The sequence below is a fragment of the Gambusia affinis genome, linkage group LG11 (assembly GCF_019740435.1).
Source record: "Gambusia affinis linkage group LG11, SWU_Gaff_1.0, whole genome shotgun sequence".
In the NCBI taxonomy this organism is placed as follows: Eukaryota; Metazoa; Chordata; class Actinopteri; order Cyprinodontiformes; family Poeciliidae; genus Gambusia; species Gambusia affinis.
This window is the reverse complement of record NC_057878.1, coordinates 28882067-28910011: the sequence shown is the minus strand read 5'-3', so window position 1 is coordinate 28910011 and position 27945 is coordinate 28882067. Positions and strand designations below refer to the sequence as shown.

The 27945-nt window shown below is 42.5% G+C and overlaps 2 protein-coding genes and 1 long non-coding RNA gene across 5 annotated transcripts; 1 reads left to right on the top strand and 2 right to left on the bottom strand.

Moving 5' to 3' along the window:
- Nucleotides 1-317: 317 nt before the first annotated feature.
- Nucleotides 318-13804, bottom strand: ormdl1 (ORMDL sphingolipid biosynthesis regulator 1). The gene is made up of 4 exons (XM_044132087.1): nucleotides 13674-13804; nucleotides 1811-1985; nucleotides 1128-1279; nucleotides 318-1042 (listed from the first exon to the last, which is right to left on the bottom strand). Coding segments are annotated over exons 1-4 (465 nt in total). The 5' UTR covers nucleotides 13676-13804; the 3' UTR covers nucleotides 318-906.
- On the bottom strand, nucleotides 5071-12430 carry LOC122840005. The gene is made up of 2 exons (XR_006372155.1): nucleotides 12347-12430; nucleotides 5071-7657 (listed from the first exon to the last, which is right to left on the bottom strand). It is a non-coding gene; the product is annotated as an uncharacterized LOC122840005 (long non-coding RNA).
- Nucleotides 13805-14061: 257 nt separating the features above from the next.
- On the top strand, nucleotides 14062-26714 carry pms1 (PMS1 homolog 1, mismatch repair system component). Of its 3 annotated transcripts, XM_044132076.1 has the most exons (14): nucleotides 14062-14143; nucleotides 14898-15031; nucleotides 15109-15291; nucleotides 16172-16274; nucleotides 16345-16508; nucleotides 17989-18099; nucleotides 21219-21341; nucleotides 21408-21554; nucleotides 21627-22282; nucleotides 22392-22448; nucleotides 22491-22868; nucleotides 22941-23068; nucleotides 25083-25231; nucleotides 26172-26714. In XM_044132076.1, exons 2-14 carry the CDS (start codon nucleotides 14900-14902, stop codon nucleotides 26385-26387), a joined length of 2547 nt encoding a protein of 848 aa, XP_043988011.1. In that variant the 5' UTR covers nucleotides 14062-14143; nucleotides 14898-14899; the 3' UTR covers nucleotides 26388-26714. The 3 variants fall into 3 exon arrangements, with proteins under 3 accessions (XP_043988011.1, XP_043988010.1, XP_043988009.1); XM_044132075.1 differs by having other exon boundaries at nucleotides 22392-22868; nucleotides 25086-25231; XM_044132074.1 differs by having other exon boundaries at nucleotides 22392-22868.
- The last annotated feature ends 1231 nt before the right edge of the window (nucleotides 26715-27945 follow it).

Sequence of the window (27945 nt, the reverse complement as noted above, 5' to 3'; positions counted from 1 at the left end):
TGGGACGTGCTAACCCGCTGCGCCACCGCAGCACGGCCCTGCCTCTAAATGATTTAAATAGGAAAGTAGCAGGAAGGTTCTGATGATAAATTCACATGACTATCAATGACTCTTTAGAAAAACACCAGAGTGGAAAGACGTCAGCAATGAAACAACCTGGGGCGGGTTGAAGGGTCATCTCCAGACAAGATTATTAGATAAAAGACAAAAAGATCATTTAAAAAATGATTGAACAAAAAAAGTCAACTGGTTCTGATCCGAACCTTGTAATAAAAACCTTAAAACGGCGTTGTTGATCACAAACTGAGGCGAGGAGCTCAGGGCACAAACATTTTATTAAAGATTAGGAACAGGAAAAATCACGTCCAGCTCTGGAGGAACCGATCAGAACCGGCGGCCCGGGTCTCCAGATAGCAGCTGGGTGAACGTAGTGTTTCCCACAGACAGTAAACAGCTAACCAATCATAACTTTACACAGGACACAGGTCCACAACACTGTAAAACGAGACGAGCCGCTCCGGTCCGATTAGGGGAGCCATGCAGATGGAGAGCGGTTCTGCTACTCGATGAAATGAAACCATGATGGTACCGACAATCGGAGGGCGACAGCCTCCAAAGGTAAACAAAAAGAAATACTTCAGAGCATCTGAGTGGCTTCGACACTCAACACGAGTCATTGTGTGACCGACGGGGCGGAGAAAAGCAAATTAAAGTCAACCTAGAACCCGACCGCGGCCTGGGCCAGCCCAGGTCCATGCAGGCCCAAATACACAATTAAATACATAAGTTACTGATACACATCATGTCCGATGATCTGGTTCCTGTTAGGGCTAACCCGACACACTGACTGGATGATTTAGTACACGAACCGGCAGTACACACAAGGAGGCGGAGCTTCTCCTGTTATTAATACTTGTTTATGCCTAAAATCCGGACGCCGTGCAGCTGAGGCAGCTTGGGGATCAGGACGCTCAGCAGGGACGCCGTGTTGATCACAAAGTGCGTCGTGTCGTACTTTGAGTAGAAACTGGCTAGGAAATATCTGGAACAGAAGAGACACAAATATGAGCGTCATTACACCTGCTGCTAGCATCACATTAGCAGCTAGCCACTGCATCTGTACTCACAGGATGATGGGGGAAATGGTGAAGAACTTTCTGGAGGAGGTGAACTGCACGCCGTAGTCCAGCTGCTCCCAGTGGGTCAGAAGCCGGGCTTTTCCTTGGTCGGGCGTCTCGAAGGGCGTTCCTTTCACCGCATGCATGAACACGTACATGCCCTGCACAGCAACACAAACATGAGGAGGACTGGCTGAGGAAGCATTTTCCTGCTGAACATTTCAGATCATTTTTGTATCAAAGTTGAACTGAATTAAAAACAACAAAAAAAGAAACATTTTTAATTCAGGAGCAAAAACAGCATGAAAATGATATTCTCCTTCAGGATCCATAAAGCAGCAAAGCCACCCCAGATCATCATACTGCCACCACCAACTAACTCAGTTAGTGTCAACATGCCTGCTGGCATTTGTAGTTTTTCTCTTTTCATACAAAATCCCTTCTATTTATACAGCAGATTCACTTATTGTAAATAGAATGTTGCTTTTTAGGTCTGAAATGATTCATCTGCTGAATCGGCTATTGAAGTTACCAGCTAATTTAGGCATTGATTAATTCTTATCTGGAGTATAGAGACTCCAGAAAATCATTTTCTGAAAGAACAACACAGTCAGAGCAGGAATGAAGCAAAACTACAAAAATTGTAAATATTTTGCATTAAAGATTAAAATCTTGTTTTGGGCGGCGCTCACCAGGTTGTGTATGACGTTGGTGAGCGTCCAGACCACCGGGACGCTGAAGAAGGGGATGCTGAGCAGCACGATGTGCAGAATGCCGACCCCTAGGGCGTAGGTCAGCCAGATGCCCCGGCTGTTCATCACGCGGGTGTTTGGGTTCACCTCACTGTGTGCCACACCCACGTTCATCCTGACAGAAACAAACTCCGTTAGGAACCATCCAGTCTCCTCTAAATGCCTGAAACAGCCTCTAGTAACTCTGGAAACAAACACTCAGTGAGTTGATTACGTTTCAGAAGTTTTAAATAAGGCATGTCAGTTCTGGTCATTTTGTAGAAATAGAATTATGGTTCTTTAAAATTAGAAAAATGTAAAGATTGTAAAAAATATTTTATGCTACAGTGTAAAATATTTAAAGCTGAGGATGACGGAACGAGTCGCACATGAACACATGTGACAGTTACAGAAGGAAGTGATGATTTGTTTACATGTGCAGAAGGAAGGAAGAGGAGACAAGTCAGTCTGGGAAAACACCGAGCAGCAAGTAAAAGAAAATAAAAAACAATGCAGAGAAAACAGCCATGTTGGAAAATCATCTGCTGGTTGTTTTCCTGAATGAAAATTAGAACAAACTTTCAGTTTTATTTGTTGTACTTTTTATTTACTCAGACATCATGCAGCTTAGTCTTGTTGAACCAAATATACTATCGATGAATCGGAAGCATGTGATCACACGTGCAGAAAATCAGTCAAACACAAATAATCAGACTTTACTTATTTTATTCTTTTTAGCGCTAAAAAGAAAGAGACGCTTACCCTCACAGGCTAATTGGTTGTGACGTGAATACACCGGGACTAAACAGCATCTGATCAAAAACGGACGATCCATTCTTTATATCTAAGACACGCCTTATTGGTCGTCTGATGAACTACGTCAGCTAAGGAATGCCATGATATCATGGTGTCAGCTTAAGTTTCACTTCTACTGAAAGCCTTTTGTTTGAAAGTGAAACATGCAAGGTCAAGTTCCATTCCTCCAAAAGCTCTCTGTGCATAAATGAAACATACTATGTGTGAAATACAGCTGTATGTGCATGAGTACACGTGCAACCCTGGATAAGCGTCTCAACAACTCCCCCTTTTGGTCTCTAAGAGACCACAAATAGAACATCAAACAGCTTGGGGAGCATCACACATCCTGAGGAAACACTGCCCACTGTTCGGAAAACTCCCCGGGCCCATTACGATGTTTGTTGTTGTCATTTCATTTCATTCTTATGGGGTAAAATCGAACAGAGCGCCCCTGGCCCCTGGGCGGGTAGAAACCACAGTGTTCCTCTTACAGGCTAACAAAGAACATTCAGCTAATAAATAAAAAAATAAATAAATATATATATATATATTTTTCAAAATAATGTGAATGTCATCAATTGTCAAAATTTTCATGGATAAATAGTAACTGAAATGTAAAATGAATAAAATGTTATTTAATACCTGAAAAGAAATGCAAAATGAAGAAAATAATAAAACATTAGATTTCATTTAAAAATAAATTTAAAATGAGAAATGAATAAACATTAGTGAAAATTTTGATTTTTTAAACCAAAAGTCAAGAAGATAAACCTTAAAATGAATATTTGTTAGATGATGCTTGAAAATTTTAAACGTAAACAAAGAAATTTTCAGATCCCTTTTTTAGATGAAAACCATGTGTAATCAACAGAATAAGAAACAAACACCATCGAAAAAATGCAAATCAGTGTTATTGGCAAAAATTCAGTAGAAGTACAATGTAATTATTCTAGAAAATTCATTAGACTTCAGTAGTATTGAGTTGTGTCGATCTACAAAGTTTAATCAAGGCAATGTCTTCTAGCAAACCCTATCAATGTGGAACCGGTTTGAATTGCACAATAAAATGAAATTAATGAGTTAAAGGAGTAAATTTAAAAATAAATATTAGAAATTGAAGCCGGCATTTGAAATCTGTTTCTTATATTATTATTTTTTTTTTTTTAATTAGTGAAACGTGAACAAACAATAAAATGTAAATAGAATACAATGTGAGGTTAATACTGTGAATGCCGGTAAACTATAAATTGAATAATGCAAGATGAATAAAATGTTAGTCAATATGAAAGCTTGGATGAGCCAAAACTTAATGAGAATAAGATAAATGATTAAATGTTAGATATAACACTGACAAATAAAATCCTAAACAAAGTATTGTTAAGATCCCTTTTAGTACTCGAGAGGTGAAATCTTTAAGTTCAAAATATAAAAGTAGTTAGTGGTCATAAAGGGATACAAACTTACCAACTGAAAAGAAATATGTTTAGTGAACAAAATGAAAACACATTTTAAACTTGGCAATCAATGTTTTAGATAAAAATTCAGTCTTAACACAATGCAATGATACTGGCCAAATCTTAAGAAGTCAACAGGATTAATTTGTTTTAATGAGATCTGCAAACTTAATTCAAAATTGTGTCGTCTAGTATCTGTTAATGTCAACCAGTTTCTACGTGTGTCCAGAGGCCTCATTTTCATCCAGGCACACCGAGAAAGGATTGGACTTTTTACATTTAAAATCTGGAAAGTTGCAGCTCCACAGTTTCGCTGCACTTGACCTGTGAAAAGATGCTGTGATTCAGAGGTTGTTGTTCACCTACCATGATGACACAGGCTCTAAGTCTCACCATAGCACAGACACCTGTCACACCAGTCTATGTTCTCTCAATTAGTTTATTACCCCTGCATAGATAAAATATCCCATCTCTAGCCTATTAAGTGCTGTGGGAATGTGATGTTACACCAACTTTCAGGGATCCGGCCCACACGGTTACCTGTTGTAAAATTGAAATAGACATAGTTATCTTTAACTGGAATAGCGGCACCATCCGGGCTCCGCTGTTGATTACTGGAAATAAAGCTGTTAAAGTGTCACATCCGGAGGGCTGTTTAAACTTAGTCATATTAAGCATGCAGTTAAAACCCCAAATGTCAGATGGAATCAAAGAAGCAGGTTCAGTATAGATTCTGGGTCGTCCAGCTGTGCAGGCCACACAGTTAGACATTTGATATTATCGTGCTGTTGCAGTTAATCAGTCTAACCACAAGTTGGTTCCTGTGTAATGTATCAACCCAATTTAATTTTGTTTGTGCACAAACCTTAGCCAATTTTGTTTTAAATTTTGATTCATTCATTCTGCTTTGCCTTGGGAGGTAATGATTGATTAGACATTTTATGATGATTTTACTATCTTCTGCTGTTGCTGGCCAGGCTTCAGGCCATCCTGTGAAAGCATCAACACAAATCAGCAAATATTTTTGTCTTGCAACGTGTTTATTATGTCAGTAGAATCCAACACAATTTCTTTCCCTGGACATGTGACTGAAGGAAACTGTCCCTGATGTGGATTCAAAGTTTTCTTAGGATTCAGCTGTCCACAATTTTGAACAATTTTTCACAAAATGTTTCACCATGTGGATCATTTGGGGTGCCACCACTCTTTAAGATTGTGCATCATCTGCTTCGTCCCAACATATCCAACCCTGTGAGCTTCTTGGAGCAGCTCTTGTATTTTCCCAGGAGGCAGAATTAACCTGCCATCTGGGCCCCTCCAACACCCATTTGTTTCACGTTTTCTCTTCAGGTGGCGCCCCTTTTGGCATCTTACCACCTCTTCCAGGCTCTTAACCCTTGTGTGTTGTTTCTGAAACAACAACCATCTGTAAAGAACTGTCTCACCTCTGGTCCCAGCAGAGGAGCTGCTGAAGTCCTGGTGTTACCTTGTCTGTCTTTGCCACCAGGTCTGCACACACGTGTGGTTCTCCTTCTGAAAAACAGTCTGCCATATTTATGTCTTGGTGTGTGAATGAAATGTTTGGAGCTTTCAGGACTTTGGAAAGTGTTTGTTGCCTCAACGCTGTCATGGTGAAACTCAGTGAATGTCCCATGACTATGTGTTCAGTTTTGTATCAGGCAGCAGGTATCCCAGCTGCCTGTTGTGTACAAGGGTGATGCCCTTTTCCTCCCCCTTTTTCTGAAACAAAACAGTCAGTTTTGTTCCAGAAATATCCTCAAAGAACTGTAAAATGTATTCAGGGATGGAGAGCTCTGCAGCCGAAGCCATGTGTTGTTGGAGAGAGACAAAAGCTTGTTCCATGGGGACATGCCAGTCGTTCCTGCTGAAATTATTCTACCCAGAAACTTAGCCTGTTTTCGAGCAATCTGCTTTTACTGACCTTAAAATCTGTTTGACGCAGGCACTGCAAAACCAGAGAGGTGGCTTTAACGCAGGTCTCTGTTACTGGTGCAGCAAGCAAAAGGTCTAGTGGGCAGTCCTGCAAAATATCTTGCAAAACCTGGTTAAACTAAAATCGATTCCATTATGAGGGAACATTCAACGTTAAAATATTTTTATGCATTGCATATTAAATGTTAATTTATTTTAGTAAATCAGTTCAAAAAGTGAAACACATAACTAAAGTCTTTAAGTCTAGTAATGACAATAATTTTATGCTTACAGTTAATGGAAATATGACAGATTAAATCGGAATATCTTACCAAACAATATAAAGAAAACCATTTAATTAAGAAATGTAGATATGCTGACAAATATGTTTGAAGATTGTTACTTTTACAAACCAAGGAGCCTCATCAGAATGTCTAAGGTCACTGATTTATGGAAAATTGCAGTACATTTTCCTTTAAGACTTATTATGTGATCAGACCCTGAATGACAGATATTACATGTGTAAAGAGTATGGGAGGAAAACAAACCTAGTGCTGCTGTGGCAATCGAATCTGTGGCTGCCAGGGAACGTTTCATCATCACGCCCAATTTTTTCACTTGGTGCTCAGGGTGCAAACAGAGAGAAATGTGAGACATTTAATACCATTCTGATTGTTTTTTTTTGCGAAAGAGACAGCAGCAGCTACACCAACAGGAGCTACATAAATGTCCGAGACTTTTACCTGCCAGGTTGTTTCCTTCAAAGTGGAAAGGAAAGGTTCCTGGTACCATTCAGAGGCGTCTCTGTCGCAGAACAGGGTCACGTGTGGTGGACCCGGAGGAACACAGAAGCGCAGACACAGGAGCCAGGGCTTCCAGGCCAAGAACGTTGACATTAGGCTGCTGTAGGGTAAATTTGTTAAAAGTCCCCAATAGATGTCAGCAAACTCAGACACCACTGGCTGGATCAGATACTGTCCTTCTGTTTGGAAATTTCCACAAAGAAGGGAGGTGCCATCAGGAAAAGCAACAATTATTCCATCAGCCGAGCACATGATTGTTGCTGCCATCTTTATCAGCAAAGCTCGCTCAAGTAAATTCATGGGAGTCGTAGGAAAACTTACAAAAGAATGTTTCATATTCTGATTACCCAAGGTGAAGGTCAGAGGCATCGTGAATAGCAGACTCTGTTCAGTCCATGAGAACCCTGTTAAAGACACAGTTCTTGATGTCAGAGAAAAAGGAGGAGCAGAGTTCAGAGTGGAATGTGTGGCTCCGGTGTCAACCAGGAAGTCTGTGTGTTTTCCTTCCACTGTTGCAGACAACATGGGGTCTGCTGTACCCACATTGTCTCTGGGGTCCTCAGCAGTGTTTCAGTAGATGTTCTGTGTGGCCTCAGTATTCCCCTGAAAGCAATGTCCAGGAATCACATAAGGATTGTTGGGGATCAAACCTGGCAGTCTTTGGTATGTTCACACAGTGTTTGGCCCAGTGTCCAAAATGTCTGCACTGGTAGCACGTCAAGTTCCTTTGGTCCTTGGCCTCGTGCTCCGTGACCTTGCCCCATGGCCCCCATCCACATCCAGCCAAACGCCATCCCCGTCCACGAGGAAACGCTCTGTATCTGTTTGAGGATATAAAAAAGAAACACCAGGAGGAGGAACCAGTTCCCCCCCCAGTATGATTAGAGTTTTGCCAGTAATTTGGAATTTTACCCTGTGTAGATTTATTTTGAGAAGATGCTGCTGCAACCATCACATGTTCTTGTTTTTTTTTTTTTTTTTTTTTTTTATTTAATTAATTTAATTTTGTTTTGCTTCCTGCAATTGGAGTTTCAGCGTCTGAGTGCCTAAGCCCTCAAGACTGTTTTTTATTTTTATTCGTCCTGCGCCTTTAAGAGGTGATGAAGCAGGTGTCTTTTCCATCTCACATGTTCACACCCTGCGAGATCATTGATTGTGTTTTATAGACTGCATAACATATTCAGGGACGCCTTTTAAAACTGCTTCTTTAAACATTTCAATTAAGTTTGTGCATGGACCTTTAAGATTAACTGTAGATTTTCTGAGCCAGGTTTCTAGATATAATGTCATTTAGTTGGGACCAAACATGGGATTTGGTGATGATGGGGTTTGATCTAATACAGTCCAAGTCGGGGTTCTATTCCCAGTGTGGACTCCTGAAGTTTTGTGGGGTAGCAGTTCCCCCTTGACTGTCAAAGTTCCTTCTGTGATATTAATTATTACGGGATATATCCCCTTAGAGCACGTGTCAAACTGAAGGCCCGTGGGCCAAATCCGGGCCACTGTGGGTTTGTGCGGCCCTCCAGATTCTAAACTAAACACTAAGTGTGCTTAAATATTATGCTATCAATCAAATTAATGCAGTTCTATCCGTTTACTGCCAAATTATATCAATAAGTCGCTCCAGTTTCTTTTAGAATTATCAGGGAAATTCACCAAAATCAACAAATCCCTGCACTTTTCTGAGCAAATAATTGGGAGTTTTTGCAGTTTTAATAAAAAAAATGTGAAACTTCCTTACTTGAACTAAACAGCTGCCTCAAACCTAATTGATTTCCCATTATATGACCTGTACAGCGAGTAATAAAAAGTCAAATTTACCGTCATAAATAAGTGCAAATATTTCCAAATTGCTACCACAAACACTTTTTATTGCAAAAAATCACAAAAATTCAATGATATTTAAGAAATGCGTGATATTTTAACAATTTGTGAATGGCTTTTATCAATACATTCTGGTACAACTGGCCCTTTAAGAGCATTCATGTTCTTGATTTTGCCCAAAACGAAAATAGTCAAGTCTGTATTTTTATGCTAGTGTGTTCAGAGCTGGTGGCAATGACCCTTTTTTTAAAAAAAATTATTTTATGTTATTGTCCCTGTCAGGAACCCAATAGTTTTCATTTTGCCTGAGTTCTGTCTCTGCAGTCTGCCTGTTTTGTCTTCAGCCTCTTTTAGTGAAAACTCCTGCCTCTTTCTGTTTTTTTTTTAATTGAAAAATTTTATTATCATTCAGTGTTGCCCTTTTAATTATTCTCATTTGTGATCTTGCTATTGGAGCATTTGCCTGCATGTCAGCTAGAACAATTTTATCTATTGTTTGCTCTTTTTTATCTTAATTTAAGAGGATTCCAGTTCTATGTTATCCTGTTGCTGCTTTTGTTATTTTAACATTTGATCAGCTGACCTATTTCCCTTATAGAGCTTCATCCTGTCCTGTGGTGTGCATGGCACGCTTAAAAATTATTAGTTTTACCTGGTAGTGACATTGTTTGTAGGAGACTTGTTAGCAAAGAGGCAATTAATCAGAAATCTTACATGTAGATGTTGTCAAATTCATCAAGGTGGAACACTTCTGTCTGATTCTGACAGATGACACAACCCAAAGTTCGCTCCTCTGCAGAACATTGTTTTTTCTTGGGTTTTACACTTTTTAAACAAAATTACCGTCCTAAAATTAAACCAAATCTAAAATCCTCTAATTCAATATGTCTTTATGAATTTAATAATCATCAATCAATCAGTCAAACCTAGTTTAAACTTTAGTCTAGAAAATGTTATTTATATTCACAATCATCAGTTTGAAGTAACCAGTTATTTAAATCAAAGTTTCCTTTAATCTTTTATTTTATAGCAGTAGACATCTTTTATAATTATTATTTATTAAATAATTAATAACTTCATCAGTTACTCAGTGCTTGAGTACAGTTTGTTTGTTCTCATAATCACACTAATTTTCATCAACCAAAGCGGCACAAACAGAAACATAAATATTTATCTGATTTTCAGTTAGTCACAAATTTTCAGTCTGCTTTTCTTGTTGTCCTATGCTCAAATTATCAATTTTATTGAAGCTTCATGAAATTTCCAATATTAGTTAACATATTTAATATGTTAATATTATCTTTTAGTTGTCAGGTTCCTGTTTTTAGGTAATGCGCACATTTTTATTTATTATTTATTCATTCATGTATTTATTTATTGTTATTAAAACTATGTCAGACATATGTTAGAATCCAGCAGTAACTGAACTACCTGCTGCTAGAGCACTTCACCCATTTTAATAAAATGTAAATTCATTTATAGAATGAAATTCTAAATTAACTGTTCAGTTTAAATGCAACAAATACTTTATGGTATATAAACACTTCAGTCTCAATTATTTTCAGCCCTTAAAACTGTTCAATTTAATTTCAAACTAGCATGTATTACCGGAATATTCCTTCTTTTCTTTTTTAATAAAGGAGAAAGTTTTACAAATCATTATTAGCTTAGACTCTGATAATTTTAAGTTGGTGAAATTTAGTAGCATAAATTTTGTTAGATCTTTTGCTGAAATTTTAGTGATTGTAGATTTTCTTCTAGTTATGCTAGTTATTCCCTCTATTTGCTCACCAACCATAAACAAAGGTCCTATACCCCCTTTTAAATCAAATTTCTTCCTGTCGACCTCGTCTGCCATGCCTGGAGCAAGAATCACCTCTTCTCTCCTCCCTGCCTTTTTTTTTTTTTTTGTTATAATTTATTACTCACACACACGGCGGAGGTCTCTGTTTTTATTTTTTATTTTTGTTCTTCCCCTTTATTTTGAAATTCATCTTGCTCCGCCAGATAAGTTATTAGTCCGTCTATTTGTTCCCCGAGAGTCACCCAAGGGCCTGTGCCCCACTTTGAGTCGTAACCCTCATCCCTGGAGTCACTCTCCATTTTGCAAATTCAGAAATCACCTTATGTTTTGTTTAGTGGGCACGGCGGCACCTGCTCGTACGGCGACGAGACAACACCACAGACAAAGTCAAACCTCTTTAACTGTCCGCACGGCGGGACGACACACACTTGATAACTTAAACACGGTTTGTTTTGTCGTGTTTAACCGTGTTTAAATTACAGTTCACCAGCACCAGAACACATGAGAGCAAAAACGTCTGCAGCTCTCACACACCCACAGCTGACACACACGCACTCCGCTCGGCGGCGGAGCTGACAAACAGACAGAGAACACTTAAAAGGATCCCCGCTTTGAGCCCTGGACGTTCTCTTTTATTCTAACTCATATTCGTCTTCCCACAAAGAAAACGTCTTTATTTTCTTCCCACACAGAAGAAATCTCTTATTCTCTTTTCAGTTATACTTCGTCCCAGGCTCAGATCGCGATCAGCTTTGTCGCAATCAACTTTTCGTCCCAGGCACAGGTCGCGATCAACTTTATCGCAATCAACTTTTTGTCCCAGGCACAGGTCGCGATCAACTTTATCGCAATCAACTTTTTGTCCCAGGCACAGGTCGCGATCAACTTTATCGCAATCAACTTTTTGTCCCAGGCACAGGTCGCGATCAACTTTATCGCAATCAACTTTTTGTCCCAGGCACAGGTCGCGATCAACTTTATCGCAATCAACTTTTTTGTCCCAGGCCGTCCCAGGCACAGATCGCGATCAATTCTATCGCAATCAACTTTTGTCCCAGGCCGTCCCAGGCACAGATCGCGATCAATTCTATCGCAATCAACTTTTGTCCCAGGCTGTCCTAGGCACAGATCACGATCAACTCTATCGTAATCAACTTTTGTCCCAGGCTGTCCTAGGCACAGATCACGATCAACTCTATCGTAATCAACTTTTTCTTTTACTCTGCGGTCAGCTCTCTTGAGCTGGCTCGGATTGGCTACGCGTTTATTTTTGGAGCTTAGTCACTTCTCCGGGATCTAAAAACCGACAAAAACCCAGCCAAAACCTTGGTCGCGTCCGACGCACTCACACACCTGTGTGAGTGGCACAAGGGGGAGACGGCCACCTCTCACTAATAAGCCAATCCAGCAAACATCTCTTTTTATTTCTATTTCATCTCTTTTTATTTCTATTTCATCTCTTTTTATTTCTATTTCATTACTTTGCACGCACACACATGAACGTACACACAGCTGACAATTCAAATCAGCTTGCTCTATTGACTCTTCCTAAACTATTACGGCTGATATTTTAACTTTTAGGCAGCCCCACAACAGACAGTGCAAATGCGTTCAAGGAAAAAACTTCCTTACTAGATTTTTTGGGCCCAACGCTGTTACACTGTCCGGCCAGGCCGCAGCAGCCCAAACGGCTGGCCAAATCTGCACAACTCTGCACGTGTGTCAACATGTAACCATCCTCTGCGCTACCAAGTTGTTGAACCAAATATACTATCGATGAATCGGAAGCATGTGATCACACGTGCAGAAAATCAGTCAAACACAAATAATCAGACTTTACTTATTTTATTCTTTTTAGCGCTAAAAAGAAAGAGACGCTTACCCTCACAGGCTAATTGGTTGTGACGTGAATACACCGGGACTAAACAGCATCTGATCAAAAACGGACGATCCATTCTTTATATCTAAGACACGCCTTATTGGTCGTCTGATGAACTACGTCAGCTAAGGAATGCCATGATATCATGGTGTCAGCTTAAGTTTCACTTCTACTGAAAGCCTTTTGTTTGAAAGTGAAACATGCAAGGTCAAGTTCCATTCCTCCAAAAGCTCTCTGTGCATAAATGAAACATACTATGTGTGAAATACAGCTGTATGTGCATGAGTACACGTGCAACCCTGGATAAGCGTCTCAACAGTCTCAACATGTTTTACTTTTATCTGGTGATTTTTATTATATTTATTTTTGCACTTCAACTTAGTTGATGCAAATGGAAGAAAGTTTTCCAGGTTCTGGACCTTTGGGAAAACTTCAATTTTACATTTTTCCTTCTAAACTAAAACAATTGTTCTGTAGTATTTACATTCAAAATGCAATTTTATCATCATTTTTAAATCCTGTTATTTTATAGCCTTCCAGAAGTTTAAAGGATTGTGTTCTCTAAATCTACCAACTTGGCTAGAAGAACTGTGATAATAATAATTAACCCAGTGAGTTGCTACAGCTGTACTTTACTCTTCATCTCTGCAGAAAAGCTAAAAACATCTTGTGTAATGTAGCTGAACTTTGACACACTTTCAGCTGCCAGTACGGATTAAAGACAAAAAACAAAACAGTTGAAGCTGCATATTTAAATTATTCTAATTTTAAAAGAACAACAGTTGCCTAAAAATTTTACCATTATAACTTTGGTTTATAATATTTGTTTCTGCATAAGAAAACATGAACTATTCATTAGCCAATGCAGCGAGTTTCACTAGCCGCTGCTGATCAGCAAAGGTTTTCCTGCGTCTCTGGTCAGAAAATTTAAATTAAACTGTGTAAATAAGCTTATGATTCTGCAAAGATTTTCCTGGGTCCCTGAACAGAACATAATTTAAATTAAACTGTGTAAACAAGCTTATGATTCTGGATAAGTCTATTTGTTGGACAGATTCGTGGCTGTATGTCACTGCATCGCTGTTTAAAATACAAAATTAAAACCTACGCAATTTCGAGCTTATTAAATACCATATTCATCCCATGTCAGGTTATATAACCTGTCTTATTATTTTTCCCTTTGTCCCTTAAGCCTTTCATTTCTTTTGTTTTCACTACATAGCCAGGCCCATTATTCCCCATTGTTTCCAAAACAAGTTGGTTCCGACATAAATACAGAAATTAGTATCTACAAAATGTAACAAACATAAAGATTTATCTGTCAACTTACATGTAGCAGCGAGCAGTAGATGGTTTTGTTATAACAAAAATTCACTATGGCGAGAATTGGTGTATCCTCCTTGTTGTTATGGCTAGACTGCACCGACCGGAAGTAGGTGTCGCGGTGAAACGAGTCCAAATATAAACCACTTCGGTTCGGTCCGCCCATAGCAATTACACAACGAACATCAGTTTGATTTTATTTAAATAGAATTTATTTAAACCATACGTCTGAAAATAATCTTATTCAATTTACATATTTAAAGATTGAGAATATATTCTTGGATAGTAAAACTAAAATCTAGCCTTTAGGTTGAACTCAGGGTAGAATATTCTCCTACATTCTATTTGAGCCCGCCCTCTCATTGACGCTGACCAATCAGCAGACAGCTTCGGGGGCGGGAACCAGGTTGTTTCTGTTCTTGTAGCTCGTGCCTGTTGTGGGAGATTATGGTGGAAGCGGCTCGGACGGCACAGTCGGTGAGTTTTGGAGTTGTTTGGTTAGTTAACGAGTTCAGTGGGTTTGTCGTTAAGCTAGTTTACCGACAGAACGAGCTAGCGATGGTGTAGCACGTCTCATAGAGAACGCGGATTTTTACGATGAAAGACAGTGTAGCTTAAATCCTTAGTATTAAATAAGATTCCTGAAGTAATTTCTCAATATTTTTCTATGAATTAACTAGAATTTCGGTTTTGTGCGCTTTTTATTCGTTTTCAGCTCAGCTAATCCAACAGTGTTGTAATAAGTAGTTTTTTGTTGCACTCAAATGCAATCAGGTAATCAACTAAATAATGATATTAGACAAACAACCAGATTAAATACAGAAGCAATTCAAATGACCACATGCAGGTTCACAGAAAAGATGAAAAAGTGTTAAAAGTAAATAAAAAAGATTAAGAGTAAATCTGATCCATCTGAGACGAAAGCACTTTCTTTTTAAATTAACAAAATAGTGTATTTGTGCGTTAAACAGGAACTACTTGCAGTAAATGAAAAATAAAAACTGAAATGTTATTTGAAACTGGAAAACCAGGAGGGATGTGAAGACTGAGTTTGTTGGGATTAGTGATGGCTGCTGTGAGGAAGGATCTGCATTAACGCTGCTTTGTGCGCCGTGGATGCAGCAGTCTGACTCTGTTTTCCTACCAACACAGCGATGAAGCAGCTTCCCCATTAACGCTGCTTTGTGCGCCGTGGATGCAGCAGTCTGACTCTGTTTTCCTACCAACACAGCGATGAAGCAGCTTCCTGCAGACACGGTGCGGCTGCTGTCCAGCTCGCAGGTCGTCACGTCTGTGGTGAGCGTGGTGAAGGAGCTGATGGAGAACTCCCTGGACGCTGGCGCCTCCAGCGTCGATGTGAAGCTGGTACGTTTACAGACCATTCGTCTCACTTCTTCTTGGGTTTTCCCATCAGCTTCACTTGCTGTGTTGCTCATTTGAAGGAGAACTTCGGCCTGGATCGGACCGAAGTTCGAGACAACGGCTGTGGGATCAAAGCGGCGGATGCTCCGGTGATGGCCGTCCGACATTTCACCTCCAAGATCAGCAGCCATGAAGACCTGGAGCGCCTGGAGACGTACGGCTTCAGGGGCGAGGCGCTGGGCTCCATCTGCGCCGTGGCCGAGGTGACTCTCCTTCCACACTAAAGTTAGAGGTTCAGAAAACTTTTCTGGATGTTTTCTGGTCATTTCAAAGCTTCAGATGCAAAAAGGAAAATCTGTTGGTTTTGAATGGCATCTATTGTGGAAAATTCTCTTTCCACACAGTTTTGTTCTTCCATTTGAGTCTCTGTTGCTTCTGGAAACAGTCTGAACTCTTTAAAACCATCCAGACGTTTTTTGACAATAAGTTAATATTTTTTAGTGTCTGGAAAAGGAAAAAAACCTCCCAATTATCAAAGAGGAAGCATTATGTGTCACACAAAATCATTTTATAGCACAATAAAGTAACTATGTTACCTTCAGTTATTAAAATGCTACACATGTCAAATATGACCTAAAAGGAATCAGAATTAATAATTTAAAGCTGTGAAATTGGGTGTCTGTCTCTTTAAATCCTTCCATTTCTGAGTGGGGGAGGAGCTGCACCTTGAAGGCGGGGCTAGGCCCACCAGGCGTTTTGCAGCTGACTGGTTGCCATGTCTACACTCGCACATAAAAATGTTCCGTTTGTTGCAGATTAAATATGATTTAATAGCTCATCTGTTGGCAGCCATTTTTAAGTGTAAACATTGATGCGAGGGGCGTGGCCAGCAGCTGCTAATTTGCATAACTGAGGTGTAGCCGCATAACTTCTTATTCTGAAAGGAGATAAAACTGAGAAGGTAAAATCTGATCCTCTAAGAAAGATTTAGTGTGAAAAATGTGATGAACATCGACTAGAGCGTAACAGATCACCTCTAATTGGCTGAGTTGAAATGTTATTTTAGTTTTTCTGAGTTAAATCTGTAACTGGAACATTAAAAGCCGACTCTGTTGCTCACAGTTCAGTCTGTTTCCTGTCCAGGTCACCGTTACCACTAAAACAGAGGAGGACGACGTCAGCACGCAGTACACCCTGGACTCCAGCGGGGGCATCGTCTCTCAGAGGCCGTCCCACCTGGGTGCAGGCAGGTTGCCGGCGGTTACGGGGGTGGGCGGGGCGTCCTGATGGCGGTTTGAGCTGCGGTGTTCCTGCAGGAACGTCGGTGAGCGTGGCGAAGCTGTTCGGGAAGCTGCCGGTGCGACGGCAGTTCTTCTCCTCCGTCAGGAAGCGTAAGGAGGAAGTGAGGAAGGTCCAGGACCTGCTGATGGCCTTCGCCGTCATAAAGCCGGAGCTGCGGCTCACGCTGGCGCACAACAAGGTCAGAACCTGCTGGTCTGACCCGTTAACATTTCATCTGTTCCTAAAAAACGTTTGTTTCTGGTCTCCTCTCATCCTCCTCTAATCTAGTTTTTTAGGTTTATTTTATCCCAAAACTGGTTTCCAGTTCTGGTTTAATTCAGTGGTTTATTTAATGTAGATCCTCCACCACTAGGTGTCCTCGTTGCATTTCCAGCAGCTGAAACTTTTCCTCTGGTTCTGAAATGACATGTTGGACCCTCAGGTCCAAACTGTTCACCCCAAAAATCAAAAATGATCAAATAAAGCCCTACTGGTGACCCCTTGTTTTTTTCACTCTATATTTTATTATTTAATGACGTAGTTTGTTTTGTTTTCCTATTTTAACCATCCAAATCACAATGAATCTGAAGATCAGATTTTGACCCCCTGCCTGGTGTCTCATGACCTCCTGGGACCCCGACCCCCACATTCAGAACCCCTGCTTCAGACTGCAGGTAGAGAGATTACAAACAAGTCAAATCTAAAATTATATGTTACAAATATGAAACATGAACAGCTTCAAAATGATTCCCAAATGTAAAAAATGAGATCAAATTCAAACTGTATTGTGAGAAACAAAAACTGTCAGAATTGATCTGAAGTTTCTCCTGATAATAATATTTATAACGGGTTTATATTTATTGTCCAGTTAAATCATTTCATCCGGTTGCCTAGTTTAGCGTCTGTATGTTAACGATTAATTGATTACTAAGTTAGTTGAAGATGACCTCAGTAAACGATTAATCATGATTCGGTTCCAACAAACTTCTTCCAGAGGATCTGAATCATTTTGCGTGTTTCTAAGAGATTTTAACCAGTAAAGTTTGATTTTTCTTCTGGTTTTATGTTCTGGTGCAGATTAAAGAGCTGATTTTAAATCTGAAGGATCAGAGCTGCAGACGTTGCTGTTACCAGGAAACATCTCAACATTTCAGTTGAATCTGATTTTAGGAAACTGAATTTTTTCCTGCATGTTTTAGCCTAAATATCCAAACAAAAAGAATGAACCTTTAAAACAAGAAGCCAGTTTAGCTGATTAAATTGTGTATTTTGAGGTTTTTCTGTGATTTCCTGAACTTTTTAAGCATATCCGTCTCCTAATCTGAGCGGTTTAAGCCCAGATTAAAGCCTCGTGGAGCTCTGGGCTCGGCCTCAGGTGCAGCAGCGTGTCTTGGTGAGGTCAGGGAGTTTGTATGCAGCAGCCATGCAGCTCTCGTGGAAAGCAGCTTGAGATTGCAGCGGAGCACAGTCTGTCCAGTCATGCCGCTGCCGCTGCTATCGGTTCTCTCCAGCTCTACTTGTGTTTCACTTCACGGCCTTTTCAGGAACTGTTTACTGCAGGATCCGTTTCATGAGCCAAACTGTAAAATATTAGACATGTCCTGTAACTTTTTACCAGGACATCTGCTAGCTGCTGCTGCTGAGGGGACAGGGACTCATGGAGGCGTTTTGTTCTGCAGGTGGTGGTTTGGCAGAAGGCCAAAGTGGCGGACCACAGGAGCGCCCTGGTTGCTACGCTAGGAGCTAGTACGGTCGCTAACCTGCTGCCCGTCCACCAAGAACAGCAAGAGGTTGGTTAAGGAGAGGTTTAACGATTTTACTTAGTAGTCAGTATCTTACCCAAAGTAGGTGGCACCTCAAATAATATCAATATGAAAAGGATATTGGAGGATTCAGCTGGGGATCAGGTCCAAACCCGTTTTTATCTTCTGTTTGGAGCTGATTCCAACTCAGTCGGGTTCAGGTCTGGGGCGTTTCAGGCCTTCAGGGTCTGACCTCTGAACCCTCGCTGTGTGACTCAGGGCTCCATTTTCATAGAAAACCCTCAAAACACCAGAAGGCCACGACTGCCTGTTAGAGGTAAAACTCACTCCAGTTGTGGGCTAAGGAGTTAGCTGCACTATCATAAACATTAATTATGCTAACACTGAATGTTAGAACAACTGGGGATTTAAGGTAAGCTAATGATAAAACGCTAAATGCTACATCATCATGGTATTTAAGGTAAGCTAATGCTAAAACGCTTCATCAACATTGTATTTAGTGGAGGGTAACAACACCATGGTACTTAGCAAAAGCTAACTCTGTATCACTTCACAATGATTGTATTTAAGGGGAGCTATGGCGCTGCTAGCATAACCCCATATATCATTGACACTTGCTAAAACTTAGCATAGCGCCCTCCACTGGGTCAGATTTGTCAGTCTGTGTTTCAGGAAGTGATTTTTTTTTAGAACAGATCTGCCACTCATGAACTTGGTTTTATAATTGTTGAGTTTTGCTAAACATGTTGCTGATTTAGCCTCAGTTAGCACAATAGGACTTAAAATCTGTAGATTTTAAACAGTTTAAAATCTACAGATATAGGAACTAAATGGGCTGTTGGCAATGCATTCTGGGTAGAGAATAAACATCATTTGCTGCTTCATCACAGGTGGAGATGTAGAAGAATATTCTGAAAAAATATAACATTTTTTTCAATAAAAAATACCTGAAATTACTTTAACCAGTGAGGCTGCTTAAAGTTAAGACTATTTTAGTCAGACTAAAATAAATAAGCTTAGAAAGATTTAAGTTATGTTTTGTACCATTTTGGGTAGACGTGGACCTTTACTCAGCTGAAACAAATTATTGCTTTAGAAATAGTTACAATGAGTTCAGGGAAGTTAAGTGACCTGAATGTTTTCAAACAGCAGTTTGTGTGGCGGTGTGTAAATCAGCAGCGGCGCCTGAGCAGCTGATCTGCGGTGTGCCCGGTTGGCGGCGGCTCAGTGCGCTCTGCCCTTTTCTCTGCAGCTCTTCCTGATGAAAGCTGAGTGCTTCCTGACGCTAATCGAGTCGCCGTGGCGATGCCGGCCTCTGCGCGGTCGCAGCAGCTCGTCACGAGGCTCCTACCTGCTGACAGATGTGGAGCAGCCGCTTTCGGCCCCCCTCTCCCTCTGTTGTTGTTGTTTTGCTGCGGTTATGAGAGCGACCTTTGACCTTTGTGGCCGCTGATCAGGAGGAACTAAATGTGACGCTGGCAGCTCCGCTGAGGAGCTCCGGGGGTCCAGAGGTCCGGTTTGTGCGTAATGAGCAGGAACAGCGGCTCGGTTCTGGATGCCACCACCGGGTTCTGCTGCTCATAATGAGGCCGTGTGGAAAAATGCAGCCACTAATAGCCCTCCGTAGGAACCAGGCTGACCTTTACATGCAGCTGCTGAGTCATCAGATCCAGTGGTTCTGGCTGGAAGATCGGATCTGGAGCCTGCACAGAAGAAGAAACGATGACTATTCAGACTTCAGAAATGTAACGCTTAGTAAAAGTGTTTTACGGCGGCTGAAACAGCAGAATGATCTGCAAACACACAAATGGAAGAAAAAACCTACAATACAAAAACAATCAGACAAAATGCTGCAAAACATGACACATGGCAAAAGTAACTGCAGACTTGCTCCTCTAAACAGAGGCCCTCCAGGCCACTAGGGGGAGTCTAGAGTTATTGATTCATTTGGGATCAATAAAGTATTTTTGAATTGGATAAATATTACCTAAATAAATATGCTGCTGTTCTATAATGTTGTAAAACACATGAAGCATAAATGCACCTTTCCTTCTTCTGGACATCCCATCTTTCCGGAGGGTCTGCTCCCATATGACGCCCCTTAGTGGCCTGGAGGACTTCTGTTTTCTGCAGCGAGTTTGTGGCATTCTGCAGTCAACCTGTCTGAGATAACCGACTATGTAGTTACGTTTTTATTTTAAACATGGGTAAACACAAATTGATTCCCTACTTATGCCACTCTCATGAACACATTTTGCATAAAATACAGGATTTATAATATGACTCGCACATTTTTGTTCATGAGCTGTTTTTCTTTCGGTCTGAAATGGATAACTGTATGCCTCTGATGCAGGTATCAGGCCGCTAACAGCAGCTAGCTACTAAACCTAGCGGGACAGCTAACCTGCTAGCACCGGAATGCTAACATAATAGAAGAGTTATTTCACTAACAAAACATCTACATAAGACTGCCGAGTGCAAAAACAAATGTTTCTAAGATAAAAACTAAGTGAGAATCATCTTTTCGGGCGTTAACAACCTGAAATTAAACAAAATTAAAACTGATTGCGCTGCTGTGGTGGCGCGGCCGTTTGGAGGCCTTGAGTCCTCGACGCGGCCGTCATGGGTTCGATTCCCGGACCCGTCGACGTTAACCACATGTCTTCCCACTTTCAAATAAGGGACACTAGAGCCCACAAAAGACCCCCTGGAGGGGAGGGAAAAAAACTAAACTGATTGTGCACTTCTTCAGGTGAGGTCGGCAAAAAAGGGGGAACAGCTGCACCAAACCGTCTTACACCGCCTCCCTGTGGTGAAACCTGATATGGCACCGCAATTCAATACTTAAACGCCCTTTTAATTCTGTTAAATATAAAAAACTGTTGCCACACATTTATGTGTCTCAACTCACTTTATGAATTTGTTCCAAGTCGGATTCATGATAATGTTTCTATAAAGACATAATTCTAAATAAAAAACCCTAAAAAAGATAAGGGGCCGTTTGAACAAAATGTGGATAAAATTATGGTAGTATTATTGATTTTCCAAGTTATTATTAATACTTTTGGGTTGTTGCACTTTTTTATGGAGATTTCTGCTCAGTTTTCTGTCCTTTATGTCTGTGATTGTTGCTGTTTTTCCTTCAGATGGTTCTGGACGGTTTTCTTCCCAAACCCGGAGCTGATTTGTCCTTAACGAGCTCCTCTACCTCTGATAAAACCTTCATATTTATTAATAAGCGTCCTGTCCAGCAGAAGGACATCCTGAAGGTGAAACGGATTCAGATTGTGTGTTTTCTGTTTCTTTCTGTTATTTATCACGTTTCTTCTCCTCAGCTGTTGCGTCGGCACCACTCTTCTCAGTATCCTGACGATGCGGCTCGGCATCGGTTCCCCGTCCTCCTGCTGAACATCACAGTTTGTCCTTCATCGCTGGATGTAAATGTGACGCCTGATAAAACCCAGGTTCTGCTTCATAACAAGGTACCAGAGGTTCCAGCCCAGCTCATCGGGTTCAGGTTTCTTGGCTCTGACTTCCTGTTTCTCCGTGTTTAGGAGGCGGTTCTGGCCGCCGTCGAGGCTCTGCTGGTTTCTCTTTACGGTTTTCGTCCTGAAAAGCAGCCGGATCCTGAAAAGCAGCCGGATCCTGAAACTCTTCCTCCTGCTGCTGGTTGTGTGGAGACGGGTCAGAAAACGGAGAGCAGGAAGGTGAGCGATGACGATGCCGGCCAATCAGCCGCCCTGCAGCGCCAGGCCTCCAGCTGCAGCTCCTCTTCCTCCATGGCGGACGACTGGATCGTCAACCAATCCGGTTTCTCCCTCTGCGACGACGAGGCGACCCGCAGTCGACCCCAGAGCGCCGAGCCCGGCCCAGAGGAGCCGCGGCAGCCACAGGTGTCCGCCGAGGCCTGGAGCCGCGGCACGGCGCTGACCGACCCGGCATCGGGAGAACCGCTGCGGCCCGTCTCCATCCACCGGCCAGACCCAGAGGTCAAGAGGTCAGGTAACGCCATAACGGAGAAACGGGCCGCGGTGACGCCGTACAACATGATCAGCAGCCGCGCCCTGAAGGCGCCGCCGTCCGCCGCCTCACTGTTCGAGAAGGAGATCCGGTCCGAAGTTCTGATGGAGCGACCGGCCGCCAGCCTGCAGGAGGTCAGCGCCGCCGTCCAGAACCGCTGGGAAAACCTGGGAGACGAAGGCAGGAAGAGGTGAGAGCAGCTGAGGCCTGTCACAATAATCAATCAATCAATCAATCAGCTGATCAGTTAAAATGATCCATTTCCATGATTTATCATTCTTCTTCTTCTGTTGTTGCAGGTTTGAGGAAAAGGCGAGGAAGAGTCAGGACCTCCATGACCAGAGGACCAGGCTGGCGGCCGCTGCGGCCCCCGGGGCCCCGGCCGATCGGCCCCTGGGGGCCGCTAAGCTCCAGGCTCAGAAGCGTAAAGCTCCTCTGTCCAACCAGCAGCTGCTGGACGAGCTTTTCTCCGCCCAGCCCCAGAAGAAGAAGAAGGCTCCGCCCCCAAAGCCGTGGCAGCCGCTGCCCTGCAGCATGGCGGTGCTGCGCCAGCGGCTGCGGCGCCTGTCGGCCCAGAGCGGTGCAACGGGGCCCCGGGGCCTCCACCCGGTGGGCCGGCTGGCCTCTCAGAACGCCTGGCTGATTTTGTGCGGCGGGCGGCGCCTGATGCTGCTCAACCCGTTCCGGGCAGAAGAAGCCTTGCTGTTCCAGCGGCTCCAGCAGGATCACATCCTTCCTGCTGCCCGCCTGCAGAACCCGCTGCTGCTCACCGACAGGTAGCTCTGGTTCCCACGGCACCGGGGAAACCACACTCTTGAGGCAGACGGTAAACTCCTGCTGTTTTCCAGGAACCTGGGCGCCGCGGAGTTTGAGACGTTGTGCAGTATGGAGAAAGGCGCGGCGGAGCCAGACGGCAGCGTCTTCTTCTCCGACCCCCGACTCGTCGCCAACGGCTTCAGAATCAAACTCAGTCCAGGTACGCCACCAAAATCCTTCCCCTTTCCAACTTCCTGTCCGCTGCCATGGCAACAACCACACTTCACTCCCTGCGCTGGGTTAAAGTCTGGATCTTATTCCTGGGTGTTCTGTCGTTCTCACTCGTGTTTCTGTCCAATAAATGATGTTTTCACAGAAATATTTCATAAAAACTGAAATATTTCTCACCAGTTAAAGTAACAGGGTCTCATTTTAACTTTATTCTGCTACATTTTCCACAGTTAAAACAATGAATTTGAGAGCATAAATGAGTAGAGAGAACAGAAATGGAGGATAAAATCTGTATGTCTGGATTATTGGTCCTGATTCCTAAACGTTTTATTTCATCCATTTTTCATTCTTTTCTTCTTCTGCCGAAATCCTTTATAAACCGACAGCATCTGGTTTGGATCAGCTCCTGTTTTATTTTTAATAATAAATATTTATAAATTCTGCAGAAGTATCTGTCATCACTACACCTTTTATACAATCTTTTATTTTTAAAGGATTTCTCCTTGTATTTCCTGTCTGGAGCTGCTCTTCCTCACCAGTTGCGTTGCTCGTTGCTCGTTGCTTGTTGTTGTTGCTGGAGCGGTTCACCTGGGCTGACCTTGGCCCCGGGCCCGGCAGCGGGCCTCCCGGTGGGACCGGAGCCCGGTGTGCAGGCGGTGAGGGAGAATTTGGCCTTTAAGGAATTCCTGGAATGCTTCATCCGGCTGCAGGCGCCTTCGGCCCAGTTTCAGCCCGGCTTCATTTACGGGATTAAAACCAGAATCTAGTCGGAACCGCAGCGACGGTTTGATCTGTGGAGTTTTATCCTCAGCTCCCTTCTCACCTGTTTGAGCTGAGGAACGTTCACCAACTGATCCCAGACTTCCTGGAACAAAAAGACGATGCAGCACTGATGGGAACTATTTAACATTTTACCATTAGCTTGATGTTAGTGTAGCGCTTTAGCTATTAGCTAATACCATGTCAGTGCCGTGCGTTAGCGTTAGCAGAGCTAACCATAATGTGTATAGTTAATGCTTTAGAGTTAGCGCAGCTAGCTGTTCAGTTAGCGTAGCGCAGCGGCTAACAGAGCTTCATGTAGGATCGTTGCAGGAAACATTCGGTTCATTGCTGGTTCTGCTTCAGCTCTCTGCAGGTTCCACCACAGGACTGGACTTTGACTAGGCCAGTGCAGCACCTTGGGAAATTGAATTATTAGTGTATTGTTATCTTTGAATGTATTTCTAATGTTGTCTATAATATTAGGGTGAATGAAAAATCAGTAAATTTGTTAATTAGACTAATGATCAGAATCATGGATTTCTAAAATAATTATTAATTGTAATATTTCCTGCGTTTCATTGTCCTTCAGTATTTATCTTTATCTTCTGGAGAATATTTAAATTATTGCCTAACATGAATATAAAATGTTTTCTGTTTCCAGATTAATTCTTAGTTTTAACTTCTGCTCACAGTTCATGTTTTCAAATCTGCATAAATTCTCAAAACAAGTTTTAAAAAATAAAAAACAAGATTTTTTGCATAAGTGAAAAAAAAATCAGCAGATCAGGAATTACTAACTTAAAAGAATCTCCTGTATGTGTCTGAAGAGTTACTGTTGAGTTAGTTTAACCTTATTTCTTGTCTACTGATACATTTAGATAATAAATTAATAATAAACTTTACTGATTGTCTTTTGCTGCGTTTCCTCTGGCAGCCAACCAGCTGAGGCATTTCGTTGGTGCCTCTGAATCTGCAGGTTATTAAATCAGAATCAATGATTTACAGTATTTCCTCATAAACTGCGGCCCATCATTCTTCCAGGCTACTCGACAGCTTCCTTCCAGTCTGCTGGGGCTTCTATTAGTCATTTAACACTCCATTTGGCCCGCGGTCTGTTGCCCTTGGGCCGCGGCTCGGCCGTAAAGCTCCGTGTTTATTTATTATTCCTTCCTGGAGATAGTAGCAGCGTCTGGAGTGTATTAATCCTTGTTTTGTGTTTGCTTTGGCCGGCCGCCTGTCAGCAGAGCGCCATCTGGAAGCGACGGCCGTGGCGGACTGCGTGCCTTTCCTGGGCCTGGAGGACCTGAAGGAGGTTCTGACCGCCGTCCTCCGGAGGAAGGCCGCCACGGTGCCGCAGAGCCGGCCGCTTAAAGTCACCAACTACCTGAAGGTAAAGGCGCCGGTCACAACTCATCACACGACACATGAAGATGAGGAGAATCATTTCCAACACGTTCAGCAGCAGGAAGTTGTTTTGTCTGCACTTCCTTTTGTCTGCGTGGTTACAGAGAATTCACCATCCATTTTAACTACTGCTTTGTTTTATTCTGGATATTTACAATGTTTCCTGATTCCAGTGTTAAATGTTCTTTAGGGAGTTATTTTATTATTATGGGCTGGATGTATTTGCATCATTATACCTTTACTGTTATATTACCAAAGGTTTGTGTTTAAAATGAATAACAGATGATTAACATGAGAGCAGGCTGCTGTAAAGAAAATACATCAGAGGAAAGAAAATCAGTGATATTTACTGGTTTTACTGCTGAACTGGCTACATTAGCTGAACGAGCTACATTAGCTGAACGAGCTACATTAGCTGAACGAGCTACATTAGCTGAACGAGCTACATTAGCTGAACTGGCTACATTAGCTTAGCTTTTATCTGGCAGCTGGTGCAGACATGCAGCCTACGTGTTTGTTGCTTCATGCTCTCACTCTGCCGTCACCAGAACCTGGTCGTTCTCATGAAAAGTTCACGTCTTTTATAAAGCCGTTTACCCGTTGATGTTCAGTCCAGGAAGCTCTTCCTGCTCACCGAGAACTGGACCTGAGATCAGAGGCAGCTTGTCTCGTCTGACACGTTTCCATTCTCCGTCTCAACAGCAGCAGCCATCTTTCATGGGTCGTCTATGCTATCCGCTGTTTGCCTACCAACATGGCGCTGATCACTTCTGGTTCAGACTTGTAGGATGTATTGATGTCATTCATCAGCGATTTGGACCTTAAGACTGGATCTGTGTTTTATTTATTGTCTTTTCCTCCTTATGAAGCTCTGAGCGTCAGCAGCGCTGATCTAGGTGAACTAGATCTGGATGTTTTGTGTTCAGGCCGAGGCGGTCCGGCTCGCCCGCCAGCTGCCTTCAGATTTATGTGGTGAAGAGGTGGAGGAGCTGCTGCAGCGGACGGAGCGGCGGCTGGGCGGAACCGACCGGACCTGCATCCACGGGCGGCTCTTCCTGCAGCACCTGGCCGACGTCCCGTCCACACAGCAGGAGGCCGGGGCTGGACTCACAGCGCCGAGTAACACACACAGCGCCGAGTAACACACACTGCTGAGTAACACACACTGCTGAGTAACACACACTGCTGAGTAACACACAGCGCCGAGTAACACACACTGCTGAGTAACACACAGCGCCGAGTAACACACACTGCTGAGTAACACACACTGCTGAGTAACACACACTGCGGTTCGCTGGCGTTCGTCTAACGAAGCTGAACTCTGGAGACGAAGTGGTTCAGCGGTTAGCTGGTCCAAACGGACCAGCTGGTTTGTTCTCAGAACGACTCTGGTTTTAACCGGAGGGATTAATAACAAACATTTTCCACTGAAAAAAAACATTTTGTTATTAAATTATGGAATCAACAGACATACGAGCTCAACAATTATTCATTTGGTTTAATTTATTTGGTAACTCAGTCGGTTTACAGAATATTTCAACAATAAAACAGTTCAGAGTTTTTTACTTGATACAAATAGAACTTAAACTAAAAATATTAAATTACAGGCAGGATAAGAAAAAGTTGAAATGCAGAATAAACGTAACGATGTTCCAGTTATTATGAATCAAATCTTCCTGGTTCTGTTCTGGATCTGAAGCTCTCGGTGTTTTCTGGACTCCAGATCTGTGCTGCCTAGAAGCTGAAGCTGCTTCTCCATGTTTGCTTCTGGTTTTTCTGGTTTGTTTGTTTTTCATTCGGTGAAATTTCTCACAATGGATATAAAATCCACAAATTTAACTCGAGTAAAAGTAGCAACACTTCCTGATGAAATTAACTTGGTAAAAATATTCCTGACAGTAAATTTTTCCTTAAATTAACTGAAGTGAAGCCAACCAGTTGCTACATGAGGCAGCAGAAAGTTTGGGCTCCCTGCTGTGATCTGATGTGACTTTGTTTCCCTCCAGTCTGGTTTTTATTTGACATGTTTGGTTTTCTTCAGACTGAGGGTGTACTCAGTTCGGTTTGGAGCTGTAATCTGTAAACCAACCTGCAGGATGAGGATTGACAGGCTGAATCCCTCCTGGACAATCGGGAAGCAATGAAAAGCAATAAAATCAACCAGTCGGGGCCCGAGGGCCAGATGGCGGCTGCTGAGCGCTGCCTGTCTTCACCTGGCCTGTGATTTATCCTTTCCGTCTGCGCTGCGCTTGCTTTTCCACTTACGGATGAGGAATCTCCACGCTGACCCCTCAGCTGACAGCCACATCTGGGAGCCGTGATGTGATTGATGGCCGGTCACTGGGAGCTGCTGGACCGGGCCGAGCCGCCGGCCCCCCAGGTCTGTTTACAGAACGCTGCAGCGTTTGTTTGTGACGGGGCATCAGAAAAAACCGTCCGGCTCGGCGCCGCTCCTCTGGGACGCAGGGATGACAGTGATGAAGAGGAGGGCCTCCTCCGAGGAGACCCCCTGACGAAAAGCGGGGCGCCTGACACGGACGGATGTCGAGCGGCGTCAGGTATGTGTCAGGCCCTGTCAGGCCCTGTCAGCTCAGGAGTAACGGGTATGGTACAGTTTTACAGAGTCGTTTTACAAGACGTTGAAGCAGCAAGCTGTACTTTCCACCGTTAATCCTCAGCAGATAAATCCAGCCTCGCTGG

What these genes read in the sequence shown, in the direction of transcription:
- pms1 (XM_044132074.1), top strand. Translation starts at nt 14,900, where the DNA reads ATGAAGCAGCTTCCTGCAGACACGGTGCGGCTGCTGTCCAGCTCGCAG. An exon ending in AGGTTCTGCTTCATAACAAG is followed by an intron (nt 21,555 to 21,626) that starts GTACCAGAGGTT and finishes CTCCGTGTTTAG; the next exon opens with GAGGCGGTTCTGGCCGCCGT. An exon ending in CAGAATCAAACTCAGTCCAG is followed by an intron (nt 23,069 to 25,082) that starts GTACGCCACCAA and finishes GCCGCCTGTCAG; the next exon opens with CAGAGCGCCATCTGGAAGCG.
- ormdl1 (XM_044132087.1), bottom strand. An exon ending in CCAACGTCATACACAACCTG is followed by an intron (nt 1,280 to 1,810) that starts GTGAGCGCCGCC and finishes GTTGCTGTGCAG; the next exon opens with GGCATGTACGTGTTCATGCA. An exon ending in ACCATTTCCCCCATCATCCT is followed by an intron (nt 1,043 to 1,127) that starts GTGAGTACAGAT and finishes CTTCTGTTCCAG; the next exon opens with ATATTTCCTAGCCAGTTTCT.